The sequence below is a fragment of the Ornithorhynchus anatinus genome, chromosome 9 (genome assembly GCF_004115215.2).
Source record: "Ornithorhynchus anatinus isolate Pmale09 chromosome 9, mOrnAna1.pri.v4, whole genome shotgun sequence".
In the NCBI taxonomy this organism is placed as follows: Eukaryota; Metazoa; Chordata; class Mammalia; order Monotremata; family Ornithorhynchidae; genus Ornithorhynchus; species Ornithorhynchus anatinus.
In genome coordinates, this window is record NC_041736.1 from 841,207 (window position 1) to 864,536 (window position 23,330).

General features: G+C 52.0%; 1 protein-coding gene across 1 annotated transcript in view; it reads left to right on the top strand.

The window, feature by feature from the left end:
- THSD7B (thrombospondin type 1 domain containing 7B) overlaps positions 1 to 23,330 on the top strand; it is a 159,992-nt gene that overhangs the window by 70,957 nt on the left and 65,705 nt on the right. Inside the window, exons 5-8 of the mRNA XM_029072551.2 lie at positions 553 to 728; positions 7,006 to 7,161; positions 7,562 to 7,759; positions 22,580 to 22,771. Of these exons, the coding sequence (XP_028928384.1) occupies positions 553 to 728; positions 7,006 to 7,161; positions 7,562 to 7,759; positions 22,580 to 22,771 (722 nt within the window). The remainder of the gene's footprint in view (positions 1 to 552; positions 729 to 7,005; positions 7,162 to 7,561; positions 7,760 to 22,579; positions 22,772 to 23,330) is intronic.

The following is a 23,330-nucleotide window of genomic DNA, read 5'->3' on the forward strand; positions in this document are numbered from 1 at the left end:
CCTGAGGGAGTGTTCAGAACATAAAGTTGTCTTTTTGTGGGCACAGCTGGAGGGGCATTCCTGTCCAGTGGCATAGCTTTGCCTGTGTACTGGCCTGTGGGTACTTGTGCCCACACCTCTCAAGACACAAAATGCTATTCCTGCTTCTGCTCCCCTCTCAGCTCCTGCCTTCAGGGAGGGGCAACTTCCTGCCTTGGGGGGGGGTCTTGTTCCTGCCTCCAGGGGATCCCAGCTCCTGCCTTTGAGCGGGGGCAGTTCCTGCCTTGCAGGGGCTCCAGTTCCTGCCTCTGGGGTACCAGCTTCTTCTCCAGGGACTCCCGGCTCTGCCAGGGTGTTGGGGGATCAACACAGGCTTTGGCTGGAGCAAGGGGAGGGAGTTGGGAATTGTTTCTCTTCCAGCTCCAGCCTGTCTGTGACTTGCAATCAAATAAACTGCTGGTGCTCTCAAGCCTTCTTGGAAGGCTTTCCTCTTCCTGATCACTAACCCTCTCCTTCCTTCCTTCTTTTCTGTCTGTCTCTGTGCCTGCCTTTTTTCTGGCCCAACCAACATAGGTTTTCCTGGAAGACTTCTGAGTGGAAAGGGTGCCAGCCGGGCCTTCTGCTGGAGTCCCAGAATTCCCGTCAGAGAGCAGGAGCGGTAGCCCTTTGTGGCGGGGGCCTTCAGATCCGGGAGGTATTCTGTGTCCAAGAGGGGCCTGAGACCTCAGCCCTGGTGTTCGGCGGGGAAGGTACGTCTGCGCCCACCTTCCCTGTGTTTGTCTCCCTCCTGAAGACCTTGTACACCTTGTGGGCAGGGCCTGCCTTCAGCTGGTATCTCTCCATCTGGTACTAAGTCCCTACTACCATGCTGTGTGCATTGGTTGCTCAGCAAGTATTAGCAATGACTGTAACAAGAATTGACATTTCCTCTCTCTTTCTATCTGTTTTTCTCTCTCTCCCCCTCTCTCTGGGTTCATATTCAGCATGCTGAGGAACAGGAGAGCTGCTAAATAGGAATAATTGTGGTCTCCTTAGTAGGTGCCAAGCACTGTACTAAGCACTGGAGTTGATACAAGAGGATTGGATGCAGTCACACATAGGACCCCCAGCCTAAGAGGGAGGGAGAGCAGATATTTGATCCCCATTTTACAAATGAGGAAGCTGAGACTCAGAGAAGTTAAGTGATGAGTCCAAGGTCACCCTACAGGCAAGTTGTGATGGCCCAATTGGAAGCTAGGTCCTCTGACAGCTATACTATGCTCTTTTTACTAGACCATGTGGCAGTGCATTTCAGCTGACTAAGGATCAGGGCTGACTACCGGGGTCTTTAGGAAGTTGTTGAGCAGAGGAGTCTGGGATCCTGGCTCTAACCCTGGCCATGACCCTGTCGCTCTCATACAGAACTGTTTGTTGATCAGATCAGGAGACAGCTGGGTGGTTCTATGAGGGGAAGATATAACTGTTTGTGGAATGACAGAGCTGCCCAGATTGGCCCTGCTGGAGCTCTGGAGACAGCTTGTGTCCCGGACAAGGGCAGACCGCCTGGTTGCTCAGGGAGCTGTCGACACCAGAGGTAAGAAGGAGCAAGCCAGCTCATGGCCATTTGGTTACCAGATTAGCTAAGAGTGTTTGCACCCAGCACCATGTCGGGCCACCGGAAATTCCTTCTAGACAATAGGTTGGTACTTGGGATGATGTTCAAATTGGTAATGTGAAAGAGCTGGCAAGTAGGCTAGTGCCAGCCACTGAGCTGTGCTGGGAAACATGGTGTTTGTGGTGGCAGGTCGGGGGATGGGGTACACAAGGGCCATTCTGAAATGGGAGGAAGCTGGATTCTGTCATCCTTGCAAAAGCCTTTCCCAGTCCCTTTCCCTCTCCTGTCCTTCCCCAGCCCGTGCAACCAGTCTGCTGTGGGCCACAGACACCTGCCAGCCTCGTCCAAGGAGCTGAGGGGTCAGGGAGAAGGTGGGCCACAGTGGGAGGGAGTGGATTTGATGCCCAGCCTTTGGAGGCAAAGGACCCCTGGACTGGCCCAAATGGGTCTGGCTCTTGGAGACCACTACTATGCTCAGCCAGGGTCCAACATGCGTTCTTACTGGCGGGGTCTAGCTGGGAAAGGTTTGACTAGCTGAGTGCCTGGCTGACTGGAGTCTGGCTGGCTGGGACCTGGTCCATCCTGGCAGCAGGAGGCCGAGGCAGTTTGTCCTTGGTAAGAGGCGGGCTCGCGTTTGCTTGCGTCCAATTTACACCATCGGAGTGCTGAGCGATTGATCTGTGGGTCCAGCAAACAGCCTGTGAGGAGAATTTATTAGGTTCAAGTCACATAATAGAATAATAAATATGGAACAGATGGCTTCGTCTGTGGGGACCCTGCGGAAGCAAGGCAGAAAACCATTTTACTCAGATCTTGGGGTGTAAAGCTGACATGCTCAAATTTGTAATTCAGGAGCTTAAGATTTAATTCCATCAGGGACGGCAGCCTGTTTATCTTTGACGCCACTTCTCTTTGCCTTCAGGGGCCATGAAGTGACTCAAAGGGGTCTAGACAGGTACAGGTCAAGTTTAGTTAAGGAGAATGGGGAATTTTTTCCTCCTGGAATTATTATTTTAGGGGTTTTGTCCCCCTCTTGATGTGTTAGTGATTTCTCAGAGGTTAGTCACAGTATTTGCCAATTGATTTATGACTGCCACCATCCTCAATAGACTGTAAATTCCTCGAGGGCAGGGATTGTGTTGCTGCTTTTGTTGGTTGTTGATTGGTTGGTATAGTATTTTTTTAAGTGTTTCCTATGTGTCAAACGCTATTCTAAATTCTGGGGTAGATACAAGTTAATTAGGATGGGATTGTGTTGCTGCTTCTTTTGTAGGTTGTTGCTTGATTGATATGGTATTTTTAAAGTGCTTACTATGTGTCAAACACTATTCTAAGTTCTGGGGTAGATACAAGTTAAGTAGGTTGGACACAGTCCCTGTCCCTCATGGGCCTTCAGTCTAAGTAGGAGGGAAGACAGGAAAACTGAGGCCCAGAGAAGTGAAGTGACTTGCCTGAGGTCGCACAGCAAGCAATTGACAGTCAGGATTAGAACCAAAGTCCTCTAACTCCCAGGTCCACATTCTTTCCACTAGGCCATTCTGTTTCCCCAAGTGCCGACTTGGTAGAAACCCCTTTGAGGGAAAGGAAAGGTCTTTTACTTCTGGTGTCCTCTCCCAAACACTTAGTACAGCACTCTGCACATAGTAAATGTCCAGCACCAATCCTTCACACCCAATATGCACCCAGCCCAGCTCCCGCATCCATTAGATGCCCAGCCCAACTTCTGGTGCCTACTAAGCACCCAGCGTGGCATCCTACACCCAGTAGACACCCAAGCTAATGCTCTGCACTCAGTAGGCACTCAGCCCAGTGCTCCACACCCTGTAAGTGCGTCCCTCTGAAACTTGACTCAGAGGTCAGAAGCAGCAAGAACCTCACCCTTTTATTGCCCCTAGAGGATTGCTGCCCACCACCAGAAGCCTGGTGAACTCTGCCGCTCTTTCCCACCGGGTGCCAAGCCTCTCTGCCGAACCCCTCAGAACAATCCCTTGTCTCGAGCCCAGCTGGGGGCCCTGCTGATAACTCTGTGGGTCAGGCCCCCATCCAGTCATCCTCTACCAGACCAGCCCTCTGGGGCTCCTGTGCCACTGGGGCTCCAGCAACAGGCAGGTCAGCTCAGAGAAGCCCGGCCCAAGTCGGCTTCTGAAAGCATCAGTCTCCACCTCCTCCCTCCGCAAGAACTGCTGCCACTGTCTCTCACTGCTGGTTCCAGTCATCACCACTGCCGATGGGAGAATCCCAACCCTCACACGGCTCCTTCCTGGGAGCCGGACAGAGGTCTGGCCTGTCTGCCACCAGTCCGCAGCCCTCTCGGACAGGTCCCAGTGGGACCTTAGGGAACAAGAGGAACTTGAGTTTGCAGCATGTGCAGGTTGGGTTCTCAAAAGTGAATGGGGTTTGGAAGGCCCCGGGACCAGAGGCTAGATTTCACAAACCTGATTCCAATTGCAGGAATTATTTTTGGATCTTGAACTCATTGGAATGTCCTTGTGTCGGTGGCTGTCAAGCTGGGCCGTGCCCGATTTGGTGGAGAGAGGCCCAAGGTGGCCAAGTTCCACCTCCTTTGGGCCGATAGGTTGAGAGGTGTTCGGGATGCCGGGGCTGCAGCCTGTGAGGTTGGTGACGGATCGGCTTTCACTGCAGCGTCAAAGCAAGAGTGATTAATTATTTCCCAAGCCCCAGCAGCAAAAGGCATATTAAGTAATGCACTAAGCCCCTTGATTGAAAACAGTTTTATGGTTGAAATTGTAATATTATTTAGCTAACGCCCTTCTCAGTCCGGGGAACGACTGTTCCCTTTAGCAGAGAAGTGGATCAGATCTCTACCAAGTTAGTGCGCTCCTTAAATGAATATGTCAGCGGCAATATTGTCTCTGAAAAATCACTGAGGAAGCCACAGTGCTCCGTAAGTAGCTACTTTCATTAGTTTCGGATTAAATTCTAGGTCCTGCCACTTAATAGTGCCTTGTCTCTGGGAGGCCCGCCGGGGATGGCTCAGCTGAGACTGATGGGTTCCATTGCGCGGGGTCCCGTTTGAATCTGAAACTGGCAGGTGCTCTGCTTTCTGGGTGAGCTTCCTGGTCTTCCGAGCCCAGAAGCTTTGCCTGCTACACATCTTCGGTCCAACTGGGAGGAGGGTGAAGTCCGGGGGATTGCCATCCCCGGCCCCCCATCCCCTCCCTCCCCAGAACCTTCTGGAGTCAGCAAATGAAAAGAGAGTGTCAGACAAGGAGCTGGGTTATTGACATTAGCAGTATGTACTGGGTGCCTTCTGGGTGTCTTACTGGGTGCAGCGTGCTGTACTTAGTGTCCCCTGCATGCAGAACACTGGGGTGGGTGCCTTCCTGGTGCAGAGCACTGTACTGGGCACCTACTAGGTACAGAGCACTATACTGGTGGCTGCTGGGTGTAGAGTGCTGTACGGGGTGTCCCATCTCTACTGTTGCCCTTATCTTTTATATTGTTTTTGTGTTTTTATTGTTTTAGCCTTATGTGACTTGTCACCTGTCCCTTCTCTGCTCCCTTATTCTCAGATTAATAAGAGCCCCCCCAAGGCCCAGGGACCAGGTCTTATTGGCACCTGGGTATTTGTTCCCTGAATTTAGTCCAGTGTTCTGCATGCAATAAGTGCTTAATAGACTGTGAGCTCGTTGTGGGCAGGGAACATGTCTATCAACTCTTATATTGTTATATTGCACTCTCCCAAGTGCTTAACACAGTGCTTTGCAAACAGTAAGCACTCAGAAATATGATTGATTGATTAATAAATAGCATTACTACTTCTACTCTTACTACTCCTACTATCACCACCACAACCACTACAGGCCGATACGGTGTCCAGAATGCTGTGCCGGGTGTCTGCTGAACATAAAAATAATATGTGAATCCCTCTCCTCAGAACGCTTAGTCTATTGGGGCACATAGAAGAGTCAAGAATAAGGAAGTAGAGTTGGATTGGCCAGGAATCTGGAGGGCTTAATCAGGGAAGTCCTCCTGGAGGAGGGCACTGTACAAAGGGCGGGGATGAGGTTTGATGAATTTCATTAGGGAAAGTTGTTCAAGGCTGGTATAGGGGTGGTGGTGGTAGCAGGGGGAGGGGAAATTCAGTCCCCTCCCCAAATGAAGCTGCTGTCCAGGAGGGTAAAGCAGGGAGCTCAGGACCCTGCTTGAGTATCTATAACATGAACGGTCAAGCGACGGGACTGTGGCAATGTATCCATAGAACGGAACCTGAGGAGTTAGAGGGGAAGTGGGGGGAGGTGGAATGGAGGCTGGGAAGGTTGGGGAAGTGAGAGAAATAGGGAAGAGGCTGCAGATGGGGGAGGAGGAGGAGAAGGAAGAGAAGTGGGGGAGGTGAAGAGGAGACTAGAAAGGTTGGGGAGGTGGGGGAGATGGGGAAGAGGCTGTAGAAGGAGGAGGTGGAGGAAAGAAGGCAGGGAGAGTAGTCAGCACTTCCTCCATTTCGTGACTGGCCCCACCCCCTCCTGGCCTCGGGATACCCAGTTCGGAGGCCAGAGCTGTAGGGCCGCCTTGCCGCCTGCTGTTTCCTGGAGAGCTGGGATCCTTGGGACCTTCCTCGTCCTACCTCGGGGAACAGGTGGGATCAGCTCTGCTCACCAGACTACTTGATTCTCAGCATGCCTAGTTTTCCCCAGCCACCTGGTCACGGAGATCCAGAGATCTCTGCACAGCCTACACGCCCTCCTGCAAAGGCCCAGCCTCTCTGCCTTTCTCCACCTGGAGCAATTGTTTCTCCAAATTTCTGGGCCCTCGAGGGTGCCCTGTACACGGATGCTGAATAGACATCCTTCTTGGGGGGAGGGGTCGGGGTGCCTCGTTCCACTGCTCTCCCGGTCTCGCCCCTGGATTGCTCCGGGGAAATCTGCCAAGGGCCAGGCTTGGATGCCAGACAAGCACACCCAGCCCACTTGTGGGGGACTGGCACTGGGGGGTGTCCCTCTCAGTCTTAGAAGTTGGTGTGCAAATGAAGGGAGGTGGCAGGGCAGAATGGCTCTACCAATCAATCAGTCAAGCAACCGTATTGGCTGAGCATCTACTGTGCCCAGAGCACTGTACTCAGTACTTGGGTGAGTATGTTAGAGCCAGTAGACCCAATACTTGCCCTCAAGGAGCTTCCAGTCTAATGGGGGAGACAGAACTGCAATCAGTTGCAGACAGGAGGAAGCAATAGAATCTAAAGATAAGGACACTCCATGCTCTGGGGCAGGGACTTGAGCAGCTATGAGTACCCAAGTGCTTGAGTGATGCAGAAGTGGCAGAAGAGGAGAGGACAGGGTGAGGAGTCTAAATACTCATCAGGGAAGGCTTTCTGATGGAGAGGCAGAAACCGGTCTTGGAAGGGACCTCAAGCAATAACGACTTGCATTTGTCTGTCTGTGTCTGTTTGTCTGTCGGGGGGCCTGTCCATTCAGGCTCCAGACCTGTTGAGAGGAAGCTATGCCCTGGGCCTGCCCCTTCTGCCATTCAGCTGTGCTACGTGCCCTGCTCAGTGGACTGCATGCTGTCTACCTGGTCCACCTGGGGCTCCTGTCTTCCGGAAACCTGCCGAGATCCTCAGGGGAAAAAAGGTGCCAGTACACCATTTCTATTTCCTTGTTAGCCTGAGCTGTGCCCACCACTTTGACCCGGCCTGAGCCTGCCCGGTCTTTGGGACAGGTGGCAGGCCACTGGCCAGAATACATCCCCATCAGCCACTCACACATTGATTGAGCTCTACTAAGGGCAGAGAGTGTGCTGGGTGCCTACTGGGGACAGAGCACTGTACCGAAAGCTTAGGAGCCAGAAGTCAGACACATAAGACATATTGCCTTTCCTCAGGGAGCTTGCAGTCCAGGGGACTGAAGAGTGACAAGTTAATGCTTACCATTGGTCTGGATGCAGCATAACCTCATGCTGGGAAGGAAGGGGCCAGGGAAATCCCTACAACTCTTGAGTGCCTAAACCTCCTGTTCCTCTCTATGCCCACAGGATTCCGAATGAGACAGCGGCACGTTGTCATAGAAGTCGTGGGCCCCACTGGCCGCTGCCCTCACTTGGTGGAAGCAAGTCTGTGTGAGGAGCCGGCGTGCCATCGGTGGAAGGTGGAGGCCGCCCACTGCGTCCCCGAGCATGGCACCTGTGGTCCTGGGCAGCGCAAGCAGAGGGCTGAGTGCAGAGATGCCCAAGGTAAGAGTGGTCTATCCTGCTCACCCACCTCCCGGCCCTTAAGTGACGGCTTTGTGGGGAGGGAATGTCCCTTCTGGGGTGACTCTAGCAGTGCAGAGCGGCCCTGGCACCTGACTGGGGGTCTTGACTCTGGGATTGGATAGTGGCAGGGGTCCAGAGCCATCTGGAGGTGTTGTGTGTTGTGTGTTTGTTTTTGGGTGTCCCAGATTCCACTACTCCCTTGCTGCACCCATGGGGACACCAAGTACGCCTTGCCATCAGCCCCAGCCCTGGTGTTCCCTTCCTCTCCTCACGGTGCCTTGTGCCAAACCTGGCCCTGACGCTGATGCTAACAAACCCTGAGGTGATGAAAAATGCCCAGAGCTTCTGCTGTGCCCCAACTACCTCACGCTGTTTGCCCAGAACCTACCATGTATGTCCTAGTGCCTCCCGCTGTATGCCCAGAGCCTCCTGCCTTATGCCTAGAACCTCCCCCTGTGTGCCCAGAGCCTCCAGCTGCACATCTAGGACCTCCACTGTGTGCCCAGAGTCTCCCACTGTACATCTAGGACCTCCCGCTGTGTGCCCATGCTTAGGGCCTCCTGCTGTGTGCCCAGAGCCTCCAGCCGTATGCCTGGGACCACCTTACATGTCCCCAGAGCCTCCCATTGTACTTCTAGAGCCTCCAGCTGTGTGCTCAAAGCCTGCTGGTGTATGCCTTGGGCCTCCTGCTGTGCACCCAGAGCCTTCATGTGAGGCATAGACCTGCTGACGAGGGGGACCAACCCACCACAGTTACGCTATTCAGTGAATGCAGAATGGGAATGCAAAATCTCATGCAGTAAGGGAGTCTGGAGAAGAAAGATGGGAATAATGGCATTTTTATTTAAACTGAAGTTAAAAAAAATTCTAGTCATCGAGCTTCCTGAAAGCAGGCTGTGCACTGCTAGATCAGGTCTGGCAGGGAGAGACTGGATTGAAGTGCTTTAAGTACTTTGATTTTGTGTGAGATGTTTCATTGGATGGAAAATCACCCAGGGTGAGGAGTGGTGAGGGCGATTACAAACTGAAGCAGGAAGTTGATCTGGATGTTCAAGGGGCCTGCACAGGCATGGGCTGGGCAGAGTGTCCATCCCACTTTATGTGACTTCATACAGCCTCCTTCATAAGGACACTCTCACCCTCCGAGCCCCCACCCTCACAACATGCCCAACCTCCTTGTCAGAATTAGTTGCTGAAAAAGTTCCATGTGTGTGAGGGGCTGTGAAGGTGGTCCTTCTCCAGGCACATGAAGACGGTGGTCATCATGGGGACCCCCAGCCCAAGCTGCCTGACCACTGCCACCACCCACCTGCTTGGGGTCCGACGAGCCATCCCCCTTGGTGGTCAAAGGGGCCCCGGCCAAGATCGAGGCCCACACAAGCCCTTTATTATAATACCCTCCAGGCCCTCGTGCAAGAGCACGCCATACCAGTATGGTTTGGTAGACACACACCTTTGGCTCAGAGGCGTATGCCTTCTGGATCTGAGAAATCCAAACTTCCAAATCCTACCCAGACTTCTGCCAATAGTCCCCCAGCTCATCAAAGAGTCCTGCAGAAGGGCAACTTCCACCTGTTTTTTGATGGCGGTAAGTGGGAACGGAGTGCCCTGTTCTGATGATGGAAGTAGCCCCAGTTCTTCCTCCCTCTGATGCTGGTATGTGGGAATGTGCAGGAGCACATGGAAACCTGTGGAAAGTCATGAGAAACCTTCAGTTCAAAGATCTGGTGTTGATATTTGCATGAAGACCTTGAGAGGAAACTTCTCCTTAAGCTGTTCCAGAGACATCCAGAGAGTCCTCCCCAGGCCCTCTGTGGTCTCTGGATGCTCTTATTCTGCAGCTGGTGCCAGGTTCTCAGTGGCCCACCAGACCACTGTAAACTTCCACCAGGCTTGGGGCGGCAGTGGACAGGTGTGAGCATCGAGAGTGGCTCCTTGGAAAGGATTGCATGTGGGGAAAGGCTTATGGATGAGGACAAGGATGGAAGAAGAGGATGGGGATGAGAAGGGGTTGAGATCAGGGGTTGGGTTTCATATGGCAGCCTCCAGGAGTGCTTCAGATCATCCACCATCTGCATGGCTGGAGTGGCTAGTAGAAGGGCAGTTGGAAGGAAGGAGAGAGGGTGAGAGGGAGGAAAGGTGGAGAGAGACACTAGCAGGTTTGTGGAGGGGACAATCCGAGGAGACAGGTGGAAACCCATCCTAATTATCAGCGTTTCCCCGACCACGCTCCGTTGTAATGAAAATGAAAATTGCAGATGGAAGCAGGTGAAATCAATTTAAATGCTAAAGAGAGAAACTGCTTTGCGATTTTAAAAAACACATATTGCTCGGAGCGTGTGGATGAACAAGTATCCAGCTTTGGATTGCATCTAATATTTTGCTTGTGTTTTCAGCTTTGACCAGGATAGACTGAAAGCTGGGGTGCAGGATGAGGGACAATAATAATGTTGGTATTTGTTAAGCGCTTACTATGTGCCAAGCACTGTTCTAAGCGCTGGGGTAGACACAGGGGAATCAGGTTGTCCCACGTGGGGCTCACAGTCTTAATCCCCATTTTACAGATGAGGTAACTGAGGCACCGAGAAGTTGTGACTTGCCCAAAGTCACACAGCTGACAAGTGGTAGAGCCGGGGTTCGAACCCATGACCTCTGACTCCAAAGCCTGTGCTCTTTCCAGTGAGCCACGCTGCTTTTTCTCTCTTAGCATAGTGGTTTCTGGACTGGGGCTAAACCATGCCTTATCTCCCCTTGATGGAGTGGTTTAGAGCAAGCCTCCAAGCCTCTCTGTGTTTTTCCAGACCATCTCTGCCCATGACTATTAGCCCCTTTGGGTTGGCCTGTCTCAAGGAGGAGGTCGGCACTCACTACTTCCAAGCCAACACAATGAAACGGTCCAGTCCCCTTAGCTCTTGCCAGGTTCTATACGGGCATGTCAGTGAGCCAGGGGCTGAATCCAGCATTGGTCTAATCCCTGGGAGTCACTTCACTGGCCTTGGTGGGTTCTCCTCCTTCCAGAACTGCAGCTGGCCTAGGCTAGCCTCTCTGGTGACTGCGGCTGTAGCCATGGTAGTGGTGGTGGCCGAGATAATGTCAGACATTCCTACAACCAGGGCTGGTGGATGTGGGCTCTCAGTATTTCTCTGGGCATAGGATCAGAAGTGCAACATGACTGTGGTCAACACAATGGTCAGCTGAACTGGGGCCTGGGAGGCAGCGTCGAGTCAGGAACGTCTCTTATTCCCATGGATTGTCACTGACCGGATGGATGCTCTAGCTAGGCTGGAGCCTGTGACCCTGTGGCTGTCTATGGCGGTGGCAGCCTATGGCGGTGACGACAACTAATCAAACATCTTTGTGATCCGGTCTGGCCGAGCCAGTGCCATGCTGGGGGATGCTGGGCCTGATCGATTGCTGTCCTCACTTGCAGCGGGAAAGTCCAGCTCTGGAAAATCAATTCCCACTGGGTGAAAAATGACTCATTATCTTGGCAACATTGCACTCTGAGCTAATGAATCTTTTCTACGGTAAATCTCTGGGTGTTGTCGGCAAGAAATCTTGAACAGCAGAGTCACCCTTGGTTATGACATGGGCAGTGGCACCCTGCTTTGAAGTGTGAGATTGGTGGGTGCGTGAGTTGGGCCAGGGTGGGGAGTGGGGTCTGGAGTTGGTCTGGCAGGAAAGGAGGGCCACAATGTGAGGGGCAGGTCAGAGAAAGGAAGCTATAAGGGATCCCCCCAAACTCTAGAGTCACCCCCCTTTCAAAGGTGCTGCTCCTCATAAGGGTAGGTCTCCCAGCTGTGGCAGGCCTGGCTTGGGCTCCACTCAGCACAGGCTTGGTTCACATCCTTTACTTCCACTGACTGCCCCTAAACACCTAATCCAGCACTCCGCACTTAGTAGACAGCCAGACCAGCCTTCCTTGCACTCTAGATGCCCAGTGCACTGTATGCTAGGTTCTCACTTATGGTGCTCTGCACATAGTAGGTGCCCAGTACAGTGCTTTTTTAGTGATATTTTTTGAGGACTTACTAAACACTGGAGTAGATGGAAGCTAATCAGGTTGGACTGTCCATGTTTTATATGGGCTCACAGTCTTTAGCCCCAATTTATAGATGATGTAACTGAGGCACAGCGAAGTTAAGTGACTTGCTCAAGGTCACACAGCACACAAGTGGCAGAGCCGGGTTTAGAACCCATGTCCTCTGACTCCCAAGCCCGTGTTCTTTCCACTAAGCCATGCTGCTGCTTGTGCAGTGTATAGTGTATAGCACAGTGTCCTGTGCATGGTAAACATCCAGTATTGCTCTCTGCATCCACTAGGGACCCAGTTGAGGTTGAGGCTCAGAAGAACTATGTTTCTCTCATTCATGCAATGGGCCGAGTCTTCGAGGCAGGTTCCATCCCTGGGGTCCCGGGGGCCCTTGGGACCCCATGATTGGCAAGCCTCACAGCAACCTGGGAAGCTTCAGCCTGACACCCTATTAGCGCTCTGGGCCAGAGGGAGGGTTTGAGTACCTCACAAGCTGAAAATCCAAACCCTGGGGCCCCCAGGCAGCAGGGTGGACTCAAACCATGAGTGATCAGGACACCTGCTCCTGCTGCTGACCGGCACTCTCCCGCCCAGTCCAGCTGCCCTGGCTCATTCGTGCCTGCTGCTCCCAAACCCTGCCTTACTCCACTCTGTCGGGGACCCCAAAGCTGATGCCCGGAAGTTTCCTCTGGGCCGCTGTGAGATCCCTGCCTGACTGGATCTCTGCCTGGCTGCGTGGGGGTGGTCAGACAGGAGGACACAGACTCTCGGACACCAGGGGTGGCTATTGTCCACTTACTGCCACTGCAGCCGTCACCGCCACCACCAATGTCACCACTGCTGCTGCCACAATCGTTACCACCGCTGTCCCTATAACCTGAGACAGTCACTGGGTTAGACAGGTGGAACCCAAGCAGGGTCTCTCACGCTCCAGCCTTCTGCCATCCTTTGGAAATTTTCGATTCTCTGGGAAGCCAGGGTTCTCTCAGCAGAAAGGGCACCAGGCGTTGGGCTCCTGGCTAGCGGTCAGTTTGAAGCCAAATGTTTCCACTTTTCACATTTTGAGCATCTAAACCCCATGCAAGCATTTATCCAGCAGCTGTTAGCTCCCCGTTCAGGCATTGGCTTGAATTCATACCGCACAGGCTTCTTTTGCATTATTCACCTTGGCAGAGGGAGGAGCAGGGGGAGCATGGGGAGCCAGGAGGGCAGGAGGAGCAGGAGAAGTAGGAGAAGTTGGGGGCAGGGTGGCAGAAGAAGCTGAGGAGGGATGGCTGGTGGTGTGCAGGGCAGGGAGGAGGATGAGGAGGAGGGCAGCTTCCCCAAGTATGTCTGAAGATTAAGGCTGGAGATTTGAAGCTTCTGATTCTTGGTCCCCAGCCGGGGCAGGGCGGGTGAGCCGAGGTGGCGAAACCCTTACCCACACGTTCATTCATTCATTCAATAGTATTTATTGAGCGCTTACTATGTGCAGAGCACTGTACTAAGCGCTTGGGATGAACAAGTCGGCAACAGATAGAGACAGTCCCTGCCGTTTGACGGGCTTACAGTCTAATCGGGGGAGACGGACAGACAAGAACAATGGCACTAAACAGCGTCAAGGGGAAGAACATCTCGTAAAAACAATGGCAACTAAATAGAATCAAGGCGATGTACAATTCATTAACAAAATAAATAGGGTAACGAAAATATATACAGTTGAGCGGACGGGTACAGTGCCGTGGGGATGGGAAGGGAGAGGTGGAGGAGCAGAGGGAAAAGGGGAAAATGAGGCTTTAGCTGCGGAGAGGTAAAGGGGGGATGGCAGAGGGAGTAGAGGGGGAAGAGGAGCTCAGTCTGGGAAGGCCTCTTGGAGGAGGTGATTTTTAAGTAAGGTTTTGAAGAGGGAAAGAGAATCGGTTTGGCGGAGGTGAGGAGGGAGGGCGTTCCAGGACCGCGGGAGGACGTGACCCAGGGGTCGACGGCGGGATAGGCGAGACCGAGGGACGGCACGTGTGATCAGGCTGGAATTAAGGCTTGGCAGATAGGCCCTTTCTGGGCATGCCCTCTCCTTCATCCCTACTCCTTCCAAGTGCTCTTTAGACCTATCCTCCTCCAGAAAGCCCTCACAAGTTAAAGCTCTGGTCCCACCACACCCTCAGCTGCCTTCAAGCTTACGGAAGCCTTTGCTACCTCTCTGGTGACTCACCTTCCCCACTCAGGCCCCCAAGACCTGCTGCCTGCCCCCGGGCTCTGACCCAACCCACCACATTGTTCCTTCTCTGTCCCAGCATTGGGGCCTGGCAGGGTCTAGGGCCTGGGGGAAGCTAGGGAAGGCTCCTTGTGGTGGGAAGAGTTGATACTCAGCCATCTGCCAGGATCTGACCACAAGCTGCTCCCAAACTGATCGAGGGGATCTGGGCCCTTCCCTGGTCAGAGTCCGGCAGCGCCCGGTAACCAATGATAAATTGGCTGACTGTGGGCCGCTGGGTGTCCCGGCCAGGTGCTCAAGTTCCAGTTCGGGAAACTGGGGGATTTGTCTCCTGCCCTTTGCCTGGGGCCTCTGCAAACCATGGTGTGGCAGTGGACATGCTGGTGGACATGCTGATCAGTGCAGATGGTCCAGTTAGGCTGTCTGGGCCCCAGGGGGCTTCCACATCTACCAGATTAACCAGCTAGTGGCCAGGTCTGCCCTTAGGTCTGGGCTGGGAGGACAGGGTTCAAACATGCCTGCCAGTGGATAGTAGAGAGTTGGGATAAATTAATTATCGACTGACTGAGGTAGACATGAACTGGGTGGTGTGTCTAGGTCTAGTTAGGATGCTTTGATAGATGTTCAGATGTGAATGTTCAGACATGAGGGTAATTATCCCACATAAGGAAGAATACCTGTGAGGGGCCGTCCACAGCCGGGATGTGAAAGGGCTGGGGAGGAGGTGTTCAGAATTGCCCAGGCTGACGTGGTTGAAAGTGAAGTCATACATTTAAACTGCATCTAAGTAGAGAGAAACACAGGATCCAAGACTCCGGCAATTCTCATTAATTTCTTCTGGAAGTGTTTAACAATATTTCTCGTACCACTTTTATGTTCATTGTTTTGTCAGGCCATTTGCTGAGATTATGTTCTAGTTAAAGCCAAAAAACAATGAACCCAGGGGGTTCTCTGCAAAGCTGAGCCCCTGGGGAACTCAGCCCCTCCTGCCAGCCTGCCCGTCTGCATCTTTTCCTCCTCTCCTCCCCACCTCTCCCACCTCCTCTCCTTCCTCCTCTCTCACCTGCCTCTGCAACCCACCTCTCCCACCTTCTCTCCCACCCAACTCTTCCACTTTCTTCCCTGCCTGCCTCTCCCACTTCCCCTCCCACCTTGTCTTCTGACCCACTCTCTCACCTCCTCTTCCACCCACTTATCCCATCTCTCCTATATTCTCTCCCACCTGCCTCTCCAACCCACTTCCTCTCCCACCCATCTACCCTGTCTGCCTCTCTTTCCAAGTCCTCGCTTACTTCTTCTCCAACCCTTTTTTCCAGCCCACCCTCTCTCCCACCTCCTCCGCGACCTGCCTTTCCTGCCCACTTTTCTTGCCTGCCCGCCTCTCACTCCCGCTTTTCCCACCAGCATTGGTTCTGAAGAGTTAGAATGATCCACTGGGAAGAAAGAAATCCTTGTTCATCATTCATTGTCTCTTCAGGGTTGATTATGTAAATGGAAGACAGTTGAAGTCCCCTTGGGCTGCGCTTTCCTTCACAGCGTGTTGGAGCTTTCGGGCCAAGGTTTTTGTTGATGGTTCAAGTGTTTGATTTTCTGTCGAGGCTTCCATGGTATTTCTGGGGTCTGTGGTGTTGCCAGAAGCTGGGGGCTAAGTCATCGCCTCAGGAGCTAAAGCATGGTCCCAGGGGCTAAGGCATCGCCCAGACGGCTCAGGCTTCACCCCTGGCTGATCAGGTCTCTCTCTTTCCGTCTCTCTCTCTCTCTCTCGGGGGCTGTGGATGTTGCGGGAGGAAAGGGGCCATGTTGAGGTGCTCCTGACAGAATTGTTTCTAGGAGGACAAGCTCCCCAAGATTGGGATGGGAATGTATGTGAAGAATGGGAGAGAACAATTTTATGAAGCAGATTTGCTGGCACCAATTGGAAACTGACCAGTTTCCTGCTGGGGATGTAGGTGTAGCTGTCTATCTACTCAGTGACCTGGGTCCTACCTATAGCAACCAGATATAAAAGGTGGCAAAAGGGATGGTTTTTATGTAGTGAAAGACTATTTTAAGTGATCATACCCAAAGTATGTAACATTCCAGGGCCCAAGCACCCCCTGGATGGTACCACAGCAACCACAGGAGATAAAATATGAGCTTGAGAGTGGGGCTAGAGTTCTTGCACCCAGATTTACATGCTCTCTCTTTCTCTCTCACTTTCTCTTACAAACACACTGTCTTTTGCTCATTCAATCAGTGGTATTGATTGAGCATTCATGTGCAGATTACTGTACCAAGTGCTTGGGAGAGTACAATGCAACAGAGTTGGTAGACATGATGCCTGGCCACAACAAGCTTATAGTTTAGAGGGAGAGACAGACATTAATATAAATAATTTATACTATATAATTTAAAGATATGTACATAAGAGCTGTGGGGTTGAAGGTAGGTTGAATATCAAATGTCCAAACGTCACAGATCCAAGTGCACCCATGCTTGGGCTCTTGGATGCCAGGGTCTGAGCACCAGACAAGGACCAAGAGACCTTGGATCTGTCAGCAAAGAAGAGCAGGAGAAAACAAGGGTCTGTGGGGACTCCATGCAATGAACTCAGCTGTATCTACATAATGGCTGCCTCTTGCCCCTGGAATCACTTGTAGACAGGGAATGGGAGGAATTGTGTGAAGCCCTGGCCAGCAATGGAAGGGGGAACTGACAGGATCTCCACAGCTGACTTCCCCAGCACTATGCTGGTACAAGTCTTTCTTGAGTCCCACTAGGAGGAGAGGATCCATCTAGGAGTTTGGAGTCTTTTTCCTCTGTGTTTTCTATTCCTAGAATGTACTCCTTTAGGGATCCAGTGGTTGGAAACAAACAACAGAAAACATGACTTCTTCCAGTTGGGGTGAGCACAGGGAATCTGATCTGACAGAGAGTTGTGCAGCTAGTACACCAGCAAGTCCAAAGAGTTTTGGACAGATCCATGGATGAGGGTCCAGACTAGGTCATTTAGGGAGAGTCAGGGATGGAAAGGGTAGAGTCAGGGGTGTTGGTTGCCCCATGCTGGGTCTCTGGTGGAGAGTCAGAGTTGGAGATAGGAGAGTCAGGGTTGTTGGACGGTCAGGAATGAGTCATGTTGGGTGGCCAGTTCCTAACCCGGAGGATGGATGTCCAGGAGGACAGCCAGCACGTTGTTCCTCAAAGTGTTCTGCCACCACCTTGAGAGGCAGAGTCCAGCTGGCTGGTTCATGGGACTGACAAAGGGGTCATCGTTCAGGGATTGTTCTTCTTATGCCTTATTGCTCAGCCTCCAAGTGACTCAACATGGACCATTTAACAGGCCTCTAGACTGTAAGCTTGTTTTGGGTAGGGAATGTGTCTGCTTATTGTTATTTTGTGCTTTCCCAAGCTCTTCGTACAGTGCTCTGCACCCAGTAAATGCTCGATAAATACAGTTGATTGAATAAATGAATGAACCCTTAACTCTCCTCTCTCCAACTAAGACTCTCTCCTTTGACCCAGCGCAGACCACCCAACAACCCTAACTCTCCTCTTTCCGCCTCAATCTCTCTCCACTAACCCAGCATAGACCATCCAACCCCGTGCCTTTCCCATCTCTATTCCTGACTCTCCTTGCAGTGACTCAGCACAGACGTTCCTCTGTGGATTACTTTTTCCAACCCTCAGGGATGGTCTGGTGGTGTGTCCAGCTGCACATCTTTCTGTGGGCACAGATTCCCTGGGCTCACCCCTTATGCTTACCAAGTCTGCTCCTTTGTTGCTCAGCATGCTGACTGAGCTCCTGTACTTCTCTTTGATCTATATCTTAGATCAATAGCGTCTCACTCCTGCATTCTCATCTTAATAAATAATTGATCTTGCAATGTCCATGTGGTGTTCAGGGGCTGGGCTAGTGTTTCCGTAGCCAGTCACAGTGATCTTTACGAGACTGAACTAATTATCGTTTGGTTTGTAGATTTGCTCCTTGGAAAAGTTTGGTCTAGTTAGTTGTTTTAACATCAAAGTTATCCTCCTTCCTTTTGGTTAGGTCCCGGGCCAGAGTACATTGGTCCCACAAAGATGGGACCTGAGATTCCAGAAGCCCACGATTCTTGGTGTAGGAGATATGGCTGGCGAAGTTACGTTGTGAGGTTGACGCATCTGCTGAGAGCAAAGGTGCAGATGAGCTCTGGAGGGCTGCAGGGGGACTGGATGCCTCCAAACTTGGGCCCCGCTTCACTTAGCTTCATGTCCCAGTTGCCCAGGAGCTAATTAGAATCAGGAAATTGCACTGGGAACAGGGGGCTGAATCTAGAAACATAAGAGCTCCCGGGAGTGTACGGGTGCGTGGTGACGGTGTGGATGGTTGGAACAACGCTCCTTGCACCGTTTGAGAGAGTGGCGCCGTCTTTCCTGCTCCTTCCCTTCCATCCACCTAGAGAGAATGTCAGGAGGTCAGAGGAAGTCTTGGAGCCACAGGCAACCACCCGGCAGAACTGGCCCACGGCCTCCTTCCAGAGAGATGAGAACCATTGGTTCTGCTGTTTCTGTTCCCACCGTGACTTCCCGGAGGAATTTAAAAGAACGTGAGACATCAGGCTGACAAAAGTAAAAAAAAAACACAAGACAAGACACCGGCAATCTGAATTCAAATGCTAAAGGGGGGGAAATAACATTTTGAAATGTCAGGGCTGTAGTGAAATGCAAAACCACACACACAGATAACTTTTGCCTTGAGGCAAAGTTCAGCCCGACATGGTAGAATGTGCATTTCAGTTCATCATCATCAGGATGGAGTGCTATGATTCCATGTCCACTGCGGCAAAGCTCATTACTGAACACATAATGTGTGCAGAATGCTCTCCTGAGCACCTACTATGTGCAGAGCCCTTTTCAGTGCACCTCCTGTAGGCAGGACACTGTCCTGGACACCTAATGTGTGCAGAGAGCTGTACTGGTGCTGCCATGTCTTGAGTCCTGTATTGGGTGCTTGGAAAATGCACAGTCCCTGCCCTCACAGAGCCTATGGTCTAATTGGCCTGAGAAAAGGGAGGCAATGGAAAGAAATTCATATGAATTTTGACTTTCCAACTACAGCCTCTACCTAAATGTCCTGAGATTCAAATCCTCTTCCCAGCCCATTGACTAGTGGCTCGTTTAGCTTTGGGCAGGGCAGAGCATAAGAACATGAAATGGGGTCACCATTCCCACAGTCCTCTGATCCAGGACTTTGTCCCCTGCAAGGGGACCAGGACATTTGGAGGAAGTGTATGCTGGTTGCCCTCCTGAATACTCAGCCTGACACTCCCCTCTCCATCCCTGATTTTCCCCCCAGTGAACCGAGCTTGGAGCATCCAACATTCCTGACTCTGCACCCTCCATCCCTGACTCTCCCCCGTGACCCAGCTCGGACTATCCAGCACTTCTGACTCTCCTTCAGTGATCCAGCACAGACAAGCCAACACCCCTGACTCTCTTCCTCCATACCTGACTCCCCCAGTGACCCATCAAGGACACTTTCCCATAGATCCATCCAAACCCCTATGGACTGGCTGGTGTTCCCTGCTGTCAGGGTGGACTCCCTGCTGGGGAAGTTGGGTTTCCTGCTACTGGATCTGAACCTGTCTGCCTCCATCTCCAATGGAGACACTTTTTCCTGGTGGGTGGAATTTGGGGAGCAGCTGTTTGGCATTCACCAAAAGCAGAGTTCCAAGCCCAGATTTTCCATTTTTAGGAACACTGTTGGCACTGTTGTGAGTAAATGATTTCTCAGACTTATTTCAGAAGCTGGAAGTTATTCAGGGAGAGCAAGTTTTGTTTTGGATAAATCCCAAGCCAGCATTCCAGGAGATGAAGGAAACACAGTTGTCCACCCTGAGGAGCCCTCAGACTAGCCGAGCACTGACCACTGTCATTATCCGGTGAGCTCTCCAGTCCCCCCGAGGACAAGGCTCCCAGGCTGGCCCAGTATGGCCACCTTAGCATCACTGAGATAAGATGCTGGGGTAGGATCATTTCATAGTTTTTAGCTCAATGGCGAGCTCAGGCAATGGCTTCAAACCACGTCCTGCCCGGGGTAGGACCTCTGCCCTGGTCCCCTCTTTCCAAAAAAGCAGCCAATGTCATCATCCAATGCTAGCTGCTGGCTGCTCCTGGGGCAGATTTCAGGGATGCAAGTGGGTAGGCATTGGGAGCTTTGACCCCTGGGAACCCAGGTATCCGCCCCCCATACTCCCTACAAATGGAGAGTTTTGGAATCCCAGCTGGTGGGCAGACAGGCTGACAGAGCAAGTATCCATTGGCCCAGCAGCATCTCAATATTTCTGCAATTAGCCAAGTTTTATTACAATTCGTGTATCTGTGCACTCGACTGAGTAAAAGGCAAAATAAATAACAGCTCTGAAGCAGAATCATGTTGCTGGTGCGAGCGGAGAAAAATGAATCGGAAACAGTAATGTAATCACCCTCATATATAGTGTATGAATTTTCTGCCCTATATTTAAGTGATGTCAAAATCTGCTTGCGTTTTAAAAGATAGATCAACACTGAAGGTTTTAATATTTTCTTCTATTTGCTTCTATTCCTTGAGCAAATAAATGCAGAAAGCCTTGCCACCAAAACTCTTTCCCAACAAGGAAAACTTCCCATTTTAATAACAGAAAGTTGGGGGGAAGGGAAAGTGGCATGTTTGCATTTCCTGTCACAAATGCTTCAGCACAGCTTTTCCTGCTTCTATTTCCCACTGTTTCTGTGTGTATGTCTGACTATGTAGGGATGTATGTGATTGTGAAAGGGTGCTTGTGACTGTGAAGGTTTGTGTGTGGCTGTGTTTGGGTGTGTGTGGTTGTGTAGGGGTATGTATGGGGAAAGTTGTCATCCTAAACTGACAAGAAGCTCCAGAGAGTGGGAGTTTCATGAGGACAGGGATTATGCCTGCCAACTCTATTGCACTGTCCTCTACCCATCCCTGAGTTCAGTGCTCTACACAAATCAGTACTCAGTAAATGACATAGATTAACTGATGGATGGATTATGTGAGCACGCCCGTGTGTGTTTGTGTGGTGGAGGCAGAGGAGGATGTGTGGCTGGCAGGAGGGCTATTCCACAGACACTGCATGGAGAGGCTATTCGGCTGTGCCGAGGGGCTCATTTGCAGCCTCAGTTTGGCCCTGACTCCTACTTCTTAGTCTCTGCAGCCCAAGTTCTTCCCTCTTCCCTAACTGTCAGGCATTGCATAGCATTGGGTTCTTGAAACAACCATCCTGCCTTCCCAGCTGGCACGTGCTCTGTTGCTGCTCCCCACCCAGTCCAGTTCCACCCTAAGGCCTCCTGCTGGCACCTATCCTCAGCAAACCCTTTCCCATCTGGCACAGCTGCTGCTACTGCTGGGAGGGAATCAGCCAGAGGGGTCACCTGTTCTCCCAGATGACCCGATCCAGGTCTCCACCCCTTGGCTAGTGGGGGGGGGGTTCTGAGCCTCGGGAGGGGCTTAGTTGAAGCATCAATTAGGGGACCAGACATATTTTCTGGCAGAAACCCCTGCCACGACCCCACCTACCCAGAAGCCACCAGAAACTGGGGCTTCCCTTAATCATAGTGATTAACGTGGGATCGGAGGGTCGTTGCTGGGGCCGGCAAGCCAGATAGCATAGATGGATGACCTCTAAGCTTTAGATGCAGAGGGAATTGTCCTCATGGGCAATGACATAAGTGTGGTCATTCATAATTAAGGTCTGACCTTGCAGAGATGGAGCCCAATAAATGGTTCCATTTGTCTCCTGGAGCGGATGAGCACTCAGTGTGGTCCGGGCTGGAAGAGGACAGCTCCATCTCACTCATTCTCTCAGGCTGAGCCTCGTCAGAGCGTGGCCGGGGATGCTGGCGAGGCAGAGAACGTGGCCAGAATCTGACATCTTACTGTTTCTGCTGATCTCCGAATGATGTAAGATGCTCCCCAACCTCATATATTACAGGCAGGAAACTGAGGCTCATGGTGTCGAGTGTGCTGGTCCTGACTTCTCTGTGCAGTTCTGCTGACTTTTTAAGCATGGCCAGGGAACTGAATCAGTGGGTCCCACATCTACCATCATCCCAGGCTTCACTGGGGCATAAACTGTGGCCTGGAAGGCTGCTTTCCTACTCTTTGTAGCAGGTGGAGCAGAGAGTGGACAGCAGTGTGGGTGTGGGGGGAACCACGGCACAGAGAGGGGACAGCAGCATGGTGAGGAGGACAGCGGGCAGAGAGTGGGTAGCAGAGGTGTTTGGGGCAGAGAATGGTTAGAGGCATGTTGGAGACTGTGGGGTAAAAGTGAACTGCAACATCACTGGCTGGGGTCCTTGGGCTGCCAGTAGCCAGGGGAAGTCTGTTCTCTCGGCCAGTCTGTCCTGCCCTCCAATGTTTGAAAGCTCAATGGTGCCTGGTGTCCTTGTGATTTGGGGAGGCTATTGGCAAGTGAATGGGCTTGACAGTCCAGCAAGGAGGCCATAGGCTGCGCGGCCCCCGTGAGTCATGACCGATTGAGGGATCTATGGCTGCAAGCCTGCCGAGCACCTGTCTCTCCCTCCAGTGACCTTGGGATGGCTTGGTTTATTTCAGGTGAAGTGGTGGCCCCCCAGCTCTGCCCCTCACCCCCTCCTGATGAGTGGACAGCTTGCACAGTCCCCTGTGACTCAGACTGTGTACTCAGCGAGTGGACACAGTGGACGCCATGCCCCCAGGCCTGTGTGGGGAAGAGTGGGGAGGGGATGCAGAGCAGGACCCGGGCAGTCTTGGCCCCACCTGGCGATGGTGAGTGTGATCTGTTTAGGATTTCCTGATTTACAGGTAAGCAATTCCCTGATCCTCCCACCAGTCAACCAAGCAACCCACTCAGGACTGTCTCCGACAGTGGCACCAGGATGCTGGGAGGAATCATGAGTTGGTGGCACTCCTGGATTCCTGCCCCCATGGCTAGGGATGGGCCATCTGACACCTCTGACTCTCAATCAATCGACTGTACTTAATAATAATAATAGTAGTAATGTTGGTTTTTGTTAAGCGCTTACTATGTGTAGAGCACTGTTCTAAGCACCGGGGTAAACACAGGGGAATCAGGTTGCCCCACGTGAGGCTCACAGTTAATTCCCATTTTACAGATGAGGTAACTGAGGCACAGAGAAGTTAAGTGACTTGGTTACAGTCACACAGCTGATAAGTGGCAGAGCTGGGATTTGAACACATGACCTCTGACTCCAAAGCCCGTGGACTTATTGAGCACTTACTGTGTGCAGAACATTGTACTAAGCACTTGGGAAAGTACAAAACAACAGAGTCGGGAGACAATCCCTGCCCCTATTGAGCTCACAGT